The sequence below is a fragment of the Mchenga conophoros genome, linkage group LG9 (assembly GCF_057382185.1).
Source record: "Mchenga conophoros isolate Kocher_MC1m ecotype Shallow Benthic linkage group LG9, M_conophoros_male_GT1.1, whole genome shotgun sequence".
In the NCBI taxonomy this organism is placed as follows: domain Eukaryota; kingdom Metazoa; phylum Chordata; class Actinopteri; order Cichliformes; family Cichlidae; genus Mchenga; species Mchenga conophoros.
The window spans coordinates 13,331,080-13,347,867 of record NC_140534.1 but is presented as its reverse complement, the minus strand read 5'-3'; the positions used below and the strand labels follow the sequence as shown (position 1 = coordinate 13,347,867).

At 42.8% G+C, this 16,788-nt stretch overlaps 1 protein-coding gene across 1 annotated transcript; it reads left to right on the top strand.

Annotated features, from left to right (window-relative positions):
* The first annotated feature begins 7,850 nt into the window (after positions 1–7,850).
* LOC146566948 (B-cell receptor CD22-like) lies at positions 7,851–13,207 on the top strand. The gene is made up of 7 exons (XM_085286554.1): positions 7,851–7,893; positions 8,067–8,450; positions 9,940–10,245; positions 10,333–10,590; positions 12,012–12,099; positions 12,252–12,291; positions 12,463–13,207. Exons 1-7 carry the CDS (start codon positions 7,851–7,853, stop codon positions 12,709–12,711), a joined length of 1,368 nt encoding a protein of 455 aa, XP_085142680.1. The 3' UTR covers positions 12,712–13,207.
* The last annotated feature ends 3,581 nt before the right edge of the window (positions 13,208–16,788 follow it).

Below are 16,788 nucleotides of genomic sequence, written 5' to 3'. Positions count from 1 at the left end.
CGTGTGTTCTCCCTGCTGTCCGCCGTTAGTCTCTTCTGGTCGTTCTCGTTAAGGTTTGTGCTCTGTAGTTTAGTTGATCCCAGTATAGTTTAGTTCTAGCTCCATTTGCCATTTGTATTTACTTTCATGTTCAATAAACCACCTTTACACCTTCACGACTGCCTGCATTTGGATCCTCCTTCATTTCCTCCACACGGCTCACCTCACTCGCCGTGACAGTATGGACCAGCCAGATATGGATCCAGCGGCATTCACCCCACCCACGGAGCTTCGGGACCTCATCACGAACTCCACCTCAAACATAATCAACCTGTGGCTGGAGCATGAGGGAGAAGCATTCCTCCACGTTCTGGAAGCCAGACTGCAACAGCTGCTCACGGATTATCCCTGGCTATTGGACTCGCTACACCCACTCGTGCAAGACTTCATCCTTCACGAACTTCACCTACACCCACCAGCCGCTACCGCTTCCCAACCCAGCCGGACGCCGGAGGTTTTGCCCGGCCCGCCGGAGGTTTTGCCCAGCCCGCCGGAGGTTTTGCCCGGCCCGCCGGAGGTTTTGCCCGGGAGGAAGCGGCGATCGCGCCGTCGGCGCGTCGCCCCACAGCCGGAGATTAGGACTTCGGAACTGCCGGCTGTGGTGAGTGGAAGAGACTCTCCGTCTGTTTCACCAGTTCATATGACTGTTTATACCGGGGCTGTGTTCGTTGAGTCAGCTGCTCAGCCGGTAGCTCGGTTAGCTGCCCAGCAGTCGCTAACTCAGTCAGCCGCTCAATCATCACCTCCATTACAGTCACAGTCAGACCCAGTAGACACCATGTTACAGTCCATAGCCCAGTCAATAGCTCAGTTGGCAAGAGATTCATCAGCCTTATTATCAGTTCAGCCAGCCACTCCACTACCTGTTACTACTTCGCTACCTGTAGCTCAGTGGCCACCAGTTCAGCAGCCTGTCCACTCATTTACCCAGCCTTTATCCTCACAGCCTCATTACAAGCAGGGAACACACTCCACACAAACTGTAGCTGGTTCATTTAAGCTGGCCATCTCAGAGACAGTTGCTCCCTCTAGGGCCTCCCCAGAGGCTGGGTGCCAGTCACCAGCCGACTCTGGACCCCTAGAGGTCGAGATGCCAGTACCAGCAGCTTCATTAGAGGACTTTACTGAGCAGTCTCGGCCGTCATCCCCTGCTGAGAGCTCCAGTGAGTCCACCCCTCTGCCCCTGTCCTCTGCTGGAGGACCAGAGGGACCCATTCAGCCGTCAATCTCAGCTGGAGGGCCCGAGGAGCCCGTCCAGCCTCAAGTGTCGCCAGCTGGAGGGCCTGAGGAGCCCAGCCAGCCTCAAGTCTCGTCTGCTGGGGGTTCTGGAGAACCCAGCCTGCCTCATGTTTCGTCTGCTGGGGGTTCGGAAGAACCCAGCCAGCCTCCTGTTTCGTCTGCTGGAGGGCCCGAGGAGCCCGTCCAGCCCCACGCCACGTCTGCTGGAGGGCCCGAGGAGCCCGTCCAGCCCCACGCTACGTCTGCTGGAGGGCCCGAGGAGCCCACCCAGCACCACGTCTCGTTAGCTGAGGGTCCTGAAGGACCCAGCCAGCACATCCGCACATCCGCTGACAGTCCGTGGGAGTCCGTTCAGCCGTCACCTGCTGGCTCATCCCCCGCGACTTCCACGCCACCGCCTGCAGCATTCACGCCACCGCCTGCAGCGTCGCTGCCGTCAGGTTCCGCAGCCGTCCTGCTGCCGTCATCCACGCCTGGTCCTGCTTCAGCTCCGCCCTCGTCTGGTCCTGTGGTTGCCACGCCGCCATCAGTGCCAGCTCGACCCGTTCCGCCTCGCCTCTGCCAGCCGTTTTCCGGGCCTCTAAGATGGCATCATGGCCTTCAGGGACGGCCTCCGGAAAGAGTTTGTCGCCGCCGCTGGCATCGCGGCCATCCTCCGGACCTGCTCAGTGGCCGCCACTACCTTCCAAGAGGTCGGCCTCCTGAACTGTTTGCCCGTCGCCGCCGTTGCCGTGTGCACGGTCGGTCCCCAGAACTGTTTGCCCGTCGCCGCCGTTGCCGTGTGCACGGTCGGTCCCCAGAACTGTTTGCCCGTCGCCGCCATTGCCGTGTGCGCGGTCGGCCCCCAGAACTGTTTGCCCGTCGCCGCCGTTGCTGTGTGCGTGGTCGGCCCCCTGACTGTGTTACGGACTAGTGGACAGTCGTGTTTTGGTTCTGGACTCTCGTGCTCCTGGTTTTTTGTGTTTCGGGTTAGTCTCTTCTGGTCGTTCTCGTTAAGGTTTGTGCTCTGTAGTTTAGTTGATCCCAGTATAGTTTAGTTCTAGCTCCATTTGCCATTTGTATTTACTTTCATGTTCAATAAACCACCTTTACACCTTCACGACTGCCTGCATTTGGATCCTCCTTCATTTCCTCCACACGGCTCACCTCACTCGCCGTGACAGTAAGGAGCTCTCTGATTGGTTAGACCAGGGGTTGGCAACCCTAGGAACGGGTTAACTGATGGCACGGCCATAGCTGGACTGGCCATACCGGGCATTTTCTCGGTGGCCCGATGTTTTTTTTTTTTTTTTTTTTTTGTAACGGTATAAACAATGAAAGGTGGTGGATTGGCCAGATGCTGGCCGGTGTGTGAAAATAACTCAGTTATTTGGTGGTGGCATCGCGGAGCTTCCACAGATTCAGTAACATTAACAAGTGGTGGAGGCTGGCAGGTGGATCAGGGAGAGGGGAGGCAGGACAAGGAGAGACCCGAGGCGGCCGCCGGTCCGAGTGTCAGGTGAACTGAACTTCAGGTAAGAAGTTATGACCTGCAGTCTATCTGGGTCAGATATAAACCAAGTTTAGGTGGAGTTTATTTTCGTTGTGCTGACTTTTTACAGTCAGTTACAATAACTCGTACTGCGTACTAGCTAGCATGATGGAGTTTTATACAGCTGGGTGGGTGCTATGATGTTACTGATAGTGAACTTTATTTTATTCATAAGGTTAGTTAGTAGAGTTGCCACCGTCCTGTAAAAAGACGGAATTGTCCAGCATTCAGAGAAATTATTACTCGTTTCGTGTTGAGCTGAGAAGGGACGCAGTTTGTCCCGTACTTCAGCTAGAATGAAAAAAGACACAAAGGTGGAGCTGCACAGCTGCCTCTTCTTCTCTCCCTCTCTCTCCTATTGCTACTTTAATCATGAAACTGATCAATGATCAGCTGATCGGCTCTCTTGTTTGTTTATCGCCCACTTTGCGCCAGATGTCGTGCTAAACAACAGCAGCACGTTTAAGCTTGATCAGCTGTTGTTAGAATTTATTTAATATTAATTTCTAGTATCAGCTGATGTTTGTTGGAGCCACAGCTGTAAAAGCTGCTGGTCATGATATCGGTTTGGTTATCTTGTGAGAGGGAAACATGAAGATGAAACCAGGAGATGTCCTTAGTGAATCATCAGAGCTGAACAGGTGATGGAGAAACAGGTTTACCTTTTAGGTGACATTAATGAGTTGATGGGAAGTTATGAACTGTTTCTAAGAGACAAATAACACCAATATCATTTTCTAAGTAGCTGACAGCTGGTAACTGTGCAGGGGTGGCTCTAGCAAAGTTTTGCCAGGGGGCCAGGTAGGGCATTAACAGGGAAAGAGGGGCACAAAGAAATACTTTCTTATTCTCATTTAAAATGTCTGGCTGTTATTAAATAATTATCTGAAGCTTACAACCAAAGTTTTTATCTGACATAAAATGAATAGAAATCATACATATACCAACAACATTGTACATCACTGTCACAACAGCGTTTGTTTTCATTCAAAGGCTTTATGGCTTTAATACCTGGTGGGCCGGTCTTTAGTCAAAATGCCCGGGCTGTTTTTTTTTTGTTTTTTTTTTTGTCCCAGTCCAGTCCTGGGCACGACACGCAGTGAAATAATCTGAGAAGGTGCATCAAAAAATAATTGGCCGCGCCAGCGGTGCACATCGCAAATCAGCTCGCATAGACACATTAGTTGTTCCTCTTCTTAATGACGGTATCTTAGCTAACAACCCCAACTACCAGATTCAACTTGTAATTGGCTAAAAATAACTCGTCGTTGTTAGCTTTCCACATTCCGACACTTCAAAAGCTTCAGGAGCTTTCCGCTCAGCACAGCATCAGCACCACGGAAATACATGGATACATCTGTGGACTCGAGACACAATGGATTTTTGGGACTTTCAGGTGTATGGACCAATGTTTTATTTTCTGATCAAACCAGAAATCTTTAATGAGCAGCTAGATTTGTCTCGCATTAACTGGCTGAGTTAATGCCAGTTAATGCAACATCGAAGCAGCTGGAATCCACAGCTGTGCGTGTTCATGGAGCTGCATTTTCACCTGCTGGACATTACTACCTGACAAGTTTAACTGTCTTCAGAACATTGCAGAGGCCTTATTGACAGGATTTGGCTCTGCATATCTGTGTGAGCAGATTTTCTCTCACATGAGTCCTCAGGTAGCCGTCTGAATGCTGGACACTCGGAGACCTGTGTCACTGAGTGGGAGACCAGAGATCATATTAACATGCGTGTCTCTGTATTAACAGACATGCCATATTGGCTTAGTTTATTTTTCATATCATTCTTGTGAGGAGACCATAAATAGCCTTCGATTTTTCTGTTGTACAGTTCATTTGCTGTTATGGAGTTCTTCTTATGGATAAAAAGTGTCTTTTTTGTCACGGACCCGGTTCCGGGGACTTGGGGTCCGTGAGCAGTGTGGACCTTTAGTATTACTATTGCTGTTGTTGTTGTTATTATTATTAGTATTATTGTTATTATTGTATTGGATGTATATTTGCTGCACTGTGCTCTTGTGTTCCATGCTGGTGTGTGTACGTGTGGGTGTCTGCGGGTGTGGCTGAAGGATGAAGGACAGCCACCTGCAGGCCTTATGGGCGTGGCCCTGCCGGCTGCCAGTCACGCCTAGGTTCTCACACACCTGCTTCTGATCAGGCTCGTCGGGGGAGCTACTTAACAGTGCGATGGAGCTTCCTCTGGCGCAGGATCGTTGAGTTAGACTCCATGTCAGTGTTTAAAGTGCTGTTCAGTGTATGCCTGCTGGAGTTGGTGCCATAACGGCTGTGTCTGTTGTTTTTCCTCAGGAGGACAACGGAACACAGGGCTGCAAGACACACGGGGTGTGCGAAGGCACAGGGGCAGAGAGCACGAAATACCAGCACTTAGGAGAAGACACGTCACGGGTGTCGAGGGAGCACTTTGGAGATTTATTGTGTGGTGTACATTTACCTCACTGTAAATAAACCCACTGCTCATTCCACTAAGTCCAGCGTTTGGGTCCTTTCTCCAACATCCCCCACATGACATTTTTTGTTTCAAAATAGCTGATAACTATTCGCTGATAGCTGCCAACATCTGCGAACAAATATAATTCTATAAAGTGGTTCTATATAGTGTGTAACTGTTAATATAGAGCGTTGTTAAATTTATTGCTAATGCAATCATATGGCACACTGACTTCTGACTCCTCTTTTGCACGATATAGGCAGGAAAGAGAAAACTGACTTCATTATGCAGTGTGATAGTCAGTTGATGCATGTGACACTCTTTCTATCATGAAACTTGTTAGTATGGTTTATTGTAACTGTGTTAAAGAAATTAATTTTGCTCTGAAATCATAGAACTTAATGTTCAGTTTCGTAGGTACTGAAATGTTTTGATTTCTCAGCTGTATTTTGTCATTTCTCTCATATTCCACTGACAGATATGTTCAGGAATTTCATTGACTGGTGTTTGAATTTTACTCTCAAAAACTGGAACACTGTGTTATTATAATTTTTATTTTTCAGCCACCTTGTTCTCACAGAAGGGAATAATCATCTTTATTAGACATGATTCAACTCTGGTTGCAGAGGGGAAGTTTTTTATTGTGAATTAAAGACAATCAAAACTCTGTAGTAATCAACAAACAATGAAGTAGCTAGTATTTTGTATATTTGCCAAACCAGGGAGTCAGTTTCTGTCTGACAGTACGCACATTACTGATCGTTCTCTTTGTTTTAGGTGAGCTGACCTGCTCCAGAGTTTGTTAAAATAGTCTGTATCTTTACAATCTAAATTTCTTTTAGAAACAAAGCTCAAAGAATCTGAGGACAGAGCCAACTCTTCATGTGCTGGTAGTAAATTAAAAGGCATAACAGATTAGTATCAAAATGAAGTACATGAGAAGATGAACTGAAGAAGCTTCTCGGATGAGAGGTGAAACGTCTTCAAGCAACTTAAAGAAGTCCAGACGCTTTTTTTTGCAAGCTCCTTTGACGAAGTGCATGAGAGTTTTCCTCCAGCTCGTCATTGCAATTCACTTTGGTATATTTGATTTCACTGAGTCTGTCTCCTCAAGAAGCAGAAGAACAGCAGAAAATGAAGATGTCCATTACAGAGAGACTGGCTTCTTCAAGCAGAGACCTTCTTTAGACTCAGTGCAGGACAGCACACAGAAGCAGGATTTAGTGTATTCACAGATCAACATGTGCAACAGCGTAACGCCGAGACGTGAAGGCCCAGAGAGTATGAACTCTCATTGTATCTACTGTGTGTGCAAGTAAGTGTGCAAGACTGAGAGCAGAAGAGAAGTGCAGAGTAAATGAGTGTGCAGTTGAACAAATGTTGTTACAGAGAAATGTTCCCTCTGAATACGTCCCAATTAAAAGGTCCATTGGAAAGGTTCAACCAGGAGCTGGAGACACAGCGGCACGCGTAGGTTGGAGGAGTTCAGCATCAGCATGCTGTTACTGATCTCACCAACATTTCTTACCCTCCCTGATATAAATGACCTAAAACATACATTTTATGACATCAGCGAGCCAGAAGTTGGAACATCAGGGAACCTCTGTGCTACACGATTGATGATTCACCACAAGGATCCTCTGTAGCCAAATACCTCACAGAACAATTACATTGAATTCAATTTTGAGTTTCCATTGCTTGAAGGAGAAAATGTAATTCAAAACCTTTACCAAGCTTCTACTAATAAATGAATCACATAAACAGGTCCCACAGCTTTGCCACTTCTATCTTCCAGTATCACCACTCCAGCAGCACACGCATGGCCTCTCAGGGCCCAGCAGTCAAAGGCAAGCAACACTTGATACTGGACGTCCAGATAACGTGTGTGTGTAGAGCAAGAGAGATACAGTCTGTCATAGTCCATCATCATGATTTGTGTTAGCACAGGTTGTACATTCATACTAAAAATGATTCAATCACTTGTGTAAGGTTAAGGTCAGAGGCTTCGACAGACCAAAAGTTAAAAATGTCTTTAAGGGCAACATCTGACTTCTTTCACAGGAAATAAGCAGGCGGCACAAAACAGACTTCATTATGCAGCGCTACAGTCAGTGGGTGTCTCTACATGTACTTCCTCAGATGGTCATTTGTATTTTACAGTTTATAGTAGTTCTGCTGAAGGCTGCTTTATTTCACTCATAAGACAATCATCAGATGTAATGTGGGGTAAAGAAACATTTTACTGCTTTTATTTCTTAACTTTCTAAACTGAAACACATTTATTATTTTGAACTTGTCTTTCTTAAAGAGCATGTCGTCTTTATAAACTTCCTTACAAACTGCCTAATGTTGCAGTAAAACACATTTTACTCATTGTGTTCATTAACTTTATAAATTAACCTTTTTCTTATTTTTCCTTCAGTCAACTGACTGACACATCATGTGATTTTACCTTGTTTTAATATTTCAGCTATTTTCAAAGCACACAGCACCACAGATATAAATAATAATAACTAAATCATTATCATTCACTTTTTTGTTGATTTTATTGTTTGTTTGTATTTTGTGAATCCAGATGAAGATGGTGACAGTCAGCATTTTACTGACTGTTCTCTTTGTTTCAGGTGAGCTGATTGTTCTGTTATTCAAAGACATTATTGGATTCATTTGTAATTTTACTTTCACCCATTTTAAAACAACCTGAAAGACAGAGCCAGCGCTTTGTGTTGTGATTGAAAATGTTTACAGTTTACAAACAATGAACAGCAGCTTGTTAATAATGAAACTGTATTTACAGGTGCTTTGGCTGATTATTCTCAGTGGATAGCACTCTACATGACTGCCCCAAAGCAGATGGAAGCACTGAGTGGATCTTGTTTGCAAATCCCATGTAACTTCAGCACCAAAGACGAACAGAAATTTAACAGCAAAAGTGAAATCTTTGGAGTGTGGATTAAAAATAATGGTGACTTTGGCAAAAATCCAAACAATGTGATCTTCAACGGTAGTGGAGCAGTTAGCATCTATCCAATGAGTATTACTGGGAACCTGAGTCAGAGAGACTGCACCACTCTGTTTTCTAATTTAACCACAAACTACACAAACACATACTTCTTCAGAGTAGAGAGTGAAACATTCAAGGCAACAGCTCAACATGATCCTCTTCAAATAACAGTCAGAGGTAAAGACTGAAGTTTTTAATCCATTTATATCAAAAAAATAATATAAACCTTTGTTCTGATACTCACTCTCTTTAATGAATGCAGACATTTACAAATCATTTATAAAAGAACATAATATGAGATAAAGAAGAGAAAATTTATTGTAATTTTTTTAAGAAGATGTTTTTTCAGATTTAATTCATTTCTACGTCAGTTTTAGTTTACTTCAGCAAACTGAGAATGCACAGCAGTTCAAACTGCATGTATGTAATATACTGTTCTTTAGTGTTAACATGTTTGTGATATGAAACCACAGATTCTTCTTGGAGGCCCAATAATACATACCCAGATTTCCTCCAATTTAATGGATTTAGAACATACCTGTCACTCCATCCGTCCTTTTCCTCCTTTCCTCATCAGATATCCAAGGGGGCAGGGATTTATTTCAGCTGTCATCGGGCGAGAGGTGGAGCACATCCTGCACAGGTCACCAGTCTGTTGCAAGGAGACAGATAACCATTTCTACTCACACTCACACCTATGGGAAATTTAGAATCATTTACTTAAAGCCAACAAGGTTGATACAGAATTTTCTTTACGTCTTTGTCCTCGACAGGTCTATGACAGGCCGCTCAGACTGGCTGCTCTGCCAGTTATTGAGCTTTAAGCCACAATATGGGTGGCTGTAGTTCAGGAGGTAGAGCAGGTCGTCTGCTGATTGGAAGGTTGCTGGTTCAACCTTTGGCTCCACCAGTCTGCATGCCAAAAGTCCTTGGGCAAAATTGCTGTCCGATGCATCCATCGTAGTATGAATAGGTGTGAATGTTAGTTTGAAAGCACTTAAAAGCATTGAGAAAGTGCTTGTGTGGCATGTTGTATAAAGCGCTTTATGGTCTGGGAGAGTAGAAAAATGCTACATAAGAATCAGTCCATTTACCAATAGCAACAGCAGACATGTGGAGTGTGTACGCTTTTCTGCCTCTCATAACCCCAGTGATTTTCCTGTGGTTGGAAATCTCACGTGATCTTGTAACATCACAAGTTCAGGCAACTAACCACTCCTACTCAATTGTATCATGTCATCTCAACAAGAATACAATTAACTAGTTTTAAGTTGTTGAATTTCATGCAGATCGTCGATGATTTAATTCAGTTCACCGTGGAAACATAAAAGTATTTTGTTCAAATTTCACTTTAGACTCTTGTAAATGTAACAACAACCCAAATTTCATTTTTTTGCAAACATGCCCAGAGAAAGCAGCTGTGTGTGTGGTTCCTCTTGTAGATATGTTTTTTCTTTTCATTATAGACAAACAATTTGAAATTCTTGGTGCAGAAATGTGTCCATATTAAGAAAAAACATCAAATGTCTCACTTTTAACCAGTGATGTTTCAGGTTTAATCGATTTGACTGTCAGTTGTTGTTTATATTGACAAAACTGAGAATCCATAGTAGTTCAAACTGCATGTATGCTTTAGTGTTAATACGTTTGTGATGTGAAACCACAGATTCTCCTTGGAGGCCCAATATTACAATCCCAGGTGATCTGAAGGAGAAGGAGTCTGTCACTATAACCTGCTCAGCTCTCACTCCCTGTCCACACTCCCCTCCTCAACTCACCTGGAATCTCCAACAAGACTCTCACAACAAAATGGAGCAAAACACAGATGGAAGCTTTACAACTAAAATCCAGCAGAACATCACTCTGTCAGACACACATGATGGAAAGAAGATCAGCTGCTCTGCCAGATATCCTGTGAACCAAGAAAACGACACCAAGACAGCAAAGACAGACGAGACTCTCAGTGTTTCATGTAAGACAATCAGAGTTTGTTGTTGAACTGAATCCTTCAGGACACCATGGTATATGGGATATCACTTTCTCTCTTTTATTTGTCCAGATGCTCCTAAAGACACCTCAGCATCCATCAGTCCATCAGGTTTGGTGTCAGCAGGCAGCTGGGTGAACCTGACCTGCTCCAGCAGAGCCAAACCAGTCAGCAACTTCACCTGGTTCAAGAAGAGCAGAGATGGAGCTGTGAAAGTATCTGAAGGAGAGATTTACAGCTTCAATGTAACAGATGGAGGAGTTTATTACTGTGTGGCCACTAATGATCTGGGTAATCAGACATCAGCAGAGATTGACGTGACTGTTGGAGGTAAAATTACTCAGCACTAAGTTTCATAAGCTGTTTTTTTAATAATTTTTTGACGTATTCATTAAAATTGAGTTGAGAAGGAAGTACATTTAGCTTGATGAAGTTCAAATCTTGTACTTTATCCTATAATGTGTGGTTGTTCATGCGTTAGACTTGAAAATATTTATTCACCTTAAATTGTCTTACTTATTATTATTATTATTATTATTATTATTTCTTTAGGTAATGTTGTCTTCTCTTTGTTTATTTATTTTTGTTTTCCCTTATTTTGTTTTTGTTTTTCTTTCTTAACAGAGCTGTTAAGAACCGATGACTTGCTTTTCTCCTCTTTTGTCATGGCTCTGAGTCATTTTGATTTTATTGTGATTTGTGATTTCTTTGTGTTGTCATGTTTTAGTTTTCTATTTTTTAGCTTTGAGGTTATTGGGGTTTTGTGACTTTTGCATTTTTAAGACAGGTTACGATTTAGTGTTACAGTCATCCTAAAGTTTAGTTGACTCTGTGTCTGAAATTTTCGTGTTTGCCTGTGTTATGCTTTCTTGTGTTAGGCTCCTTTTGCGTTTCCATCATCCCTGCATCCTGTGAAAATTTGTCTTCCCGTTCATGTATGTTTCTCTCTCTTGTAGGTGTTCCCCTTTGGGTCTCTCTTTCCTGTTCCCACATACTCCTCATATTTCATGTCTCCCCTGTCTCCTGCATCATATTTCTTCTCCCCAGCCCATCTTGTCTCTCTCTCCCTCAGTGTCACTCACTCCCTTCCTCTCTCTCTCTCTCTCTCTCTCTCTCTCTCTCTCTCTCTCTCAGACACACACACTCCTTGTGTCTTGTCTTTCTTAATTGTTTCCATGTTTCCCTCTTTCCCCAGTCTGTCTCGTTCCCCTGTGTGTTCCTTCCTCCTGGCCCGGTGTCTGGCCACGTGTTTTAAGTCTGCACCTTAGTGTTTCCTGTTTTACTTTGACAGGGTCGTGTTCCCTGTTTGTTTCCTTTTCCCTCATCACCCTCTTTTGTTTTTATGTTGTAAGTTGTCACTCATTCTTGTCTTTCCTTGTCTCTCCAGGTTTCATAGTTTTCTAGGTTCCTTGTAGTTTTCCAGTTTAGGTTACTTTTGTGTTCTAGTTTTCTCTTTAGTTTGTGTTCTTGTGTTAAGCCTAAATAAACGTCTCACCCTTGGTTAAATTTAAGTTTGTTTCCACACCTCGTTTTGTCTATATTTGGGTTCCCATCAAAAGCAACACAGTCTATAGGCACAGACCTTGGCGCCCTTTTCTTCTTGACTGGATGCTTTTACTTATTTCTCAGTTACATTGCTACACTGAAATTTAAAGAGGATGTGAAAAAACTTTAGCAATGGCTGTCTTTCTGTGTCTAGATTATTATACAATGTTTGACTCACATGGTGTTTCATATTTATCTTGTACCAGGAGAGCAGAATGATCACTTCACACTGGGACTAGTTCTTGGAGGAATCACTGGGACCATCTTACTAATTTTCTTGACAATATTTCTTTGGCAAGTATCACACATGACAGTAGGAAACATGATATTTTGTCACTCATATTTTAGCTGCACAATAAAATGTGTTTTTTCTCCCACCAAGCTTAGATTTACTCATACATATATTTAGTATAAAAATATTTTATTTTATTGCCTCTTATGTCCAGGTGCTTAAAGTCAATGCGTCAAACTATACAACACACTCAGGTAAGAAGATACTAAATTTGTTCAATCACTTTACCTGCCTGTTTCCATGAATATTTACTTCTGTATTTCTATAACAGCCACAGTCACATGATTTCAAATTTCTAAAAACATGATTAAGAATGGACTCAACAGGTCTACATCACAGATTTTCTTATTTGTTTTTTTAAATAGATTCAACCTCATGAAGAGCAGGTTGTTGAAGGGCCAGCAAATAACACAGAAAAAGAGGAAGAAAACATCCATTATGGAGAGGTCAGCTTCTCTAAGCTGGGATATGAAGCATCCTCTGACTCAATGCAGGACAGAGGGCAGCAGCAGGGTACGGTGTACGCACAGGTGAAAGTCAACAAGCCAGAAAACAGCTTAACACAGAGAGTTAATGGCCAAGAGGAACTCTACGCTGAGGTGAAGAAAAAATGAGAAGTATCTGTTTACAGTCTATGAAGAATAAAATATAAATGTGGAGCATTTACATGAAAATATGTCGTTGTGACTGCCAACAGTTCCTTTTCCAACTTACCAAGAATTTCTTTAATAGGTCATCTGGCTTTTCCTTTAAGTAGACACAGACAGCTTTTAGAATGCAAACATCAATGCTAGTATTCTGGTGGAGAAAAGAACTCAATGTGATTTTTAACTCTCTCCTTCACTTGCTCCAACTTTCTGAATGAAGTGGGATGTCAGCTCCATGAGCATGTTGAATATCTGTCTTTAGTTTTGATGTCACTATCTTGTGGCAGCAAGTTGCATTTAAAAAAAAACCAAAACGTAATATAATTAGTAAGTTGTAATTATTCTGCAGAAACATGCTGTCGATGAGTGTTAAACAGACTATGCAACTATTGAAGGTGAACAGATTTTAAACACTGTATAATCTCTTAAATGTCCACCATCATATTCTACAAATCCTATTTGTGTGGTGGCTTTTTTGTAAGTAATACATATCTCTTAATAAATACAACAATAAAAAGGTGACTTCTATGGGTTTTTTAAACAATCTTTTGAATGAATAAAACAAATTAAAGTGTTCTGTCCTGAAGTTTTGAATTGTCCAGCCTGAATTCTCCTTCAAAGTTTGTCATAACCCAAACAGGTGTACTGTAGGGTAATTGTCAGTGTGCAGACCCTTTTACCTACCTACTATCCAGGTAGAGCTCTCCACTGTAGTATGGTGGAGATTTGCGTCTGGTAATCTGGTGAGTAGTCATGAAAGAGCGATAAAAGGTGAGACAAGGTAGTTTGCTATTAAAGTGTACAAAACACAGTGGTGGCCTGCACTAACTGTAGTTAGCTGAGAATCTGGCAAAGAGTGGTTGAGTGTGGTGGCCTTTAAAGTCCACAGCTTAATTACCCACAGGTGAGAGCAATGAGCAGGAACACAGTGGCTCCTCCGAGAGGTTGAACTGCCGGCTCAAGAGATACACACTGGCACTCACCCAGACCATGACAGAAAGAATATCAGCTGCTCTATCAGATATTCTGTGAACCAAGGAAAAGTCAGCAAGACAGCAGAAACAGAAGAGACTCTCAGTCTTTAAAGCAGTTGTTTTTTGATGTGAGGCACAGAGCGACGTCGTAAGCCCTACAATAAATTGGGGTTTTCACCCTCAGGATGCCAACATCCTGGCACCTCCAGCAATATCTCCTCAGATCTGTTGCATTGCTGCCAAAATAACATGGCATGCAGGTGAGGTTAGACAATGGTGTTGGTGGTGGTAATGCTGAGGCAGGAGCAAAGTCCAGCATCTCCTTGGCAAGCTGCTCCCGAAACATTTTTTGTGTCATTGGCTCCTTACCTTGCCTCTTGCATAACTCCATATGCAAAAGAAAACTATTAACAACAGCAATGTCTAAGAAATGATAAAACAAAGTTTTATACCATTTCATAGTTATATGAAGGACAGTGTAATAACCAATCAGAGCATCGGACAAATCAACACCACCCATGTTCTTGTTGTAGTCTACAACACAATCTGGAACAGGTACAGCCTTTGTTGTCCAACCTGCAGCCTCCTTCACTTTTTGCTTCACAGTCTTCCCGCTGAAGGCCTTGTGCACTGTGGAGCACATTGTGACCTCTCGAGTGTCAGTCCACTTCACAAACACCAGTTCGCCTTTCCTTATCCAGCGCACATCTCCCCTCTCAGCCTTCTTAGGAAAGTAATTTTTGCGCGTGCGCGGAAAGCCTGTCTGTTTTTTTCTAATAGTGCCAAAACAGCCATTTTTTTCTTTATATAGGTCACTGAAGAGTGTAGGGCTTGTGTAAAAATTGTCCACATACAAAATGTAGCCCTGCCCAAGCAATGACAGATGTAAAAGATCCATAACAGCTGAGTAGCTAAGCCCATATGTTGTGCTGACCTCACTCTTACTGGTGTAGCCAGTGTCTGAATCAGCCAAGACAAACAGTTTATATCCCCACTTTGTGGGTTTGTCCTTCATAAACTGTTTCATTGATATCCTACCCTTATATGCCACCATTCTCTCATCGATGCAAATGTTTTTATATGGCTGGAAAAGGGCTTTGCAGGCAGTCACAATCTGGTTGTAGAGTGGCTTTATTTTGGAAAGCCGGTCGTACTCTGGGGTGTTTCTTTTATTTTAATTGTCCTTGTCATCTTTTGGGCTGCTAAGGTGCAATGACCACAAGATGGCTTCAAAATGGTTTCTTGACATAGTGTCACGAGGGAAGTGAAAGTTATAAGGCCAAGTTATAAGGCCATTTTTTTCTCCAATAGTCAGCTCTGTGGTGTACACTTACAAGGCCTGTGTAAAGAAGAATTGCCAAGAAGATGTAAACTTGCTTCACCGTGAGAGCAGTCCATGGAAACTTGCTGCCAGCCCTCCTTTTCTTTGCAGCATTGGCATTTGTGTTCTCAATAATTGTTCTGACAACGTTCTCACAAAAGAATAGCTGGAACAGCGACAGAGGAGACCATGCTGTTGTGGTGTTAAATGTAGGGCCTGGGTCCCTTGCTGGCTTAAACCTGAAGGGGTTAGGATTTCTGTCCTCCTCATTCCTGTCTTTCCACAGTTCTTCCACCCCAGGAGACCCATTTTCCTTGAACTTTGGTTTAGCCTTTCCAGTTTTCACCTTTTTGGCCTGCTTGGGTGTGAGAGCTGCTGCATGTCGCCATGTAGAGGATGAGGGCCGTCGGGGCTCATAGTCTTCATCCTCAATAAAAAAATAAAATAAAATAAAATCAATGAGAAGAAGGTTTTAAAAAATGTGTGTGCATATAATAAATACAATTATAACATATAATAACTCAAAGCATGCTTAGTCATCCAGGTATGGTTGTGTTTTCAATGGGAGAAAGTTTCATCATTTATCCAAGTGACTTTGTCAGTCTCAGATCACAAACAGCACCACCAACAGTGGGATGTGGTCAGTTTCATTGGCATTGTTGACTCCATACCGTCAATATGCAAAGCTGAGACTGAGGAAGTCATCTAGATGAGTGCTGAAATTTTATAACAAAAAGAACGCAACGACGAGCAGAGAAAGAAACAGACACTAAATATGAGAAGGGAACAGGGCAAAGAGGAAACCCCGGGAAACACAGCGGATGCTAATCACACAGGCGAGACGGTAGTGATGGGATTTCCGGCTCTTTTTAGAGAACCGGCTCTTTCGGCTTGGCTCACTAAAAAGAGCCGGCTCTTTCGGCTCCGAACCGGCTCTTCATGTTGTTTTGTTGCTTTAATTAATTTATTATTAACAATAATATAAAATTATGCACAAAAGGAATTACTAATGTAAAAAAAAGTGGTTTTATTTATATATGTTTATATATAAATATATGCGGTGGTCCCTAGAGACAAAACACGTAAAAACTCCAAAGCACATTCCCAGAGTTAACTGAACTTCCAAAACAGAGCTACCTAGATCACTTAAATTACACAATTGAAAGCATATGTGTATTTATACACAAGCACTCGTATATATTCAAATAATAATTAAAAAAATGTTCATTTGTCGTTGGTACTTGCAGGCTTGTGTAGCCACTAGGTAACAAAAGCTCAACACTGCGCCTAGCATTCTGGAGCACTTCTGTTGTGTTTCGTACGTGCTTCAGAGTTTGTACGTGTTTTGGAGTTTTTACGTGCTTTGTCTTTAGGGGCCACCGTAAATATACTTTTATTTATTCACTCCACATAAAATGTAATAAATATTCATATAATACAAAAACCAACTAGTCACAGTTCAACTTTTAACTATTTAAATGTTCAGCATTTTCCTTTTAAACCAATTTAAAGTGAAACAACTCAAAACACTGCAAACCGCAGCACAATTAAATATAAATTAGACGTTGTTGTCCCTGGCTCTCTCTCTCCCGCTCTGTTCCTGTGCTACTGCCAGTGTGACTACCGCCCCTCCCCCCTCTGCCCAGCGCAAAGCACAAAGCTCACATGCGGAGTGAAGCGGAAAAAAGTGTGAGAGAGGGTGAGATAAAGGGAAGAAAAAAAACCAAAAACCCACGGCTTGCGATAAGG

Bases quoted from the DNA above. Each gene is read 5' to 3' on its own strand.
- LOC146566948 (XM_085286554.1), top strand. From the start codon at position 7,851: ATGGTGACAGTCAGCATTTTACTGACTGTTCTCTTTGTTTCAG. The intron at 10,591-12,011 runs GTAAAATTACTC...ATCTTGTACCAG, and splicing joins GATTGACGTGACTGTTGGAG to GAGAGCAGAATGATCACTTC. The intron at 12,100-12,251 runs GCAAGTATCACA...TCTTATGTCCAG, and splicing joins TTCTTGACAATATTTCTTTG to GTGCTTAAAGTCAATGCGTC.